The 894-nt window shown below is 42.8% G+C and overlaps 1 protein-coding gene across 1 annotated transcript; it reads left to right on the plus strand.

The window, feature by feature from the left end:
- The first annotated feature begins 82 nt into the window (after positions 1–82).
- Positions 83–742, plus strand: LOC112092684 (basic form of pathogenesis-related protein 1-like). The gene has a single exon (XM_024169417.1). It carries the CDS (start codon positions 122–124, stop codon positions 605–607), a length of 486 nt encoding a protein of 161 aa, XP_024025185.1. The 5' UTR covers positions 83–121; the 3' UTR covers positions 608–742.
- The last annotated feature ends 152 nt before the right edge of the window (positions 743–894 follow it).

Genomic DNA, 894 nt, shown 5'->3' on the forward strand with positions numbered 1-894 from the left:
AGGTATATCTACTCCTTGGATTTCCTCTATAAATAAGCACAACAACGCCTCAATTTTTGTGTACTAATTAATTATAAGAACCTCTACATTTTTTTTGTGCCTTGCATACAGGCAAAGAAAAATGAGTTCTCTAGTAGCAACCCTAGGCTTCTTCATGGGACTAATCCTGGCCACCCAAGCTTTCCCACCACAGCGCTACCACTCCCACCAAGACTTTGTGGACGTCCACAACGCCGTCCGAGCGGAGGTCGGCGTCGGCCCTCTCACGTGGAACAATACCGTCGCCGCCTACGCCCGGAACTACGCCAACCGGCGGATTGCCGACTGCAAAATGGAGCACTCGGGTGGGCCCTACGGCGAGAACCTCGCCGAGGGCTGGGGGCAGATGACCGGCGCGCAGGCGGTCAGGTTTTGGGCGACCGAGAAGCCTCACTATGATTATGCCTCCAACTCATGCGTCGGCGATGAGTGTGGCCACTACACTCAGATAGTGTGGCGGAACTCGGTTCACCTCGGGTGCGCTAGGGCCAAGTGCCAAAATGGGTGGATGTTTGTCATTTGTAGCTATGATCCACCAGGTAATTATATAGGGGCTCGTCCTTACTAATTCAGTGATAATTAATTACAATATCATGTACTATAGGAGTACTGATTGATATATAAGATTAATGGATATGATACATATATATAATTTCCACCAAATGCATATGTGGTAAACTATATGTTAGAAAACCACATAATTCTTTTCTTTTGTTTGCAGAATTATATATATATATATATATATATTTCCTTGTAATATTTGATATATTAAAAAATTAAGAGTTATTTATACCGTCTCATATGTTTCTAAGAAGAAGAAGAAGTTTGGAGAATTTTATATATAAATATATATAT

Source organism: Morus notabilis, unplaced genomic scaffold (genome assembly GCF_000414095.1).
Source record: "Morus notabilis unplaced genomic scaffold, ASM41409v2 Scaffold10457, whole genome shotgun sequence".
Taxonomy (NCBI): domain Eukaryota; kingdom Viridiplantae; phylum Streptophyta; class Magnoliopsida; order Rosales; family Moraceae; genus Morus; species Morus notabilis.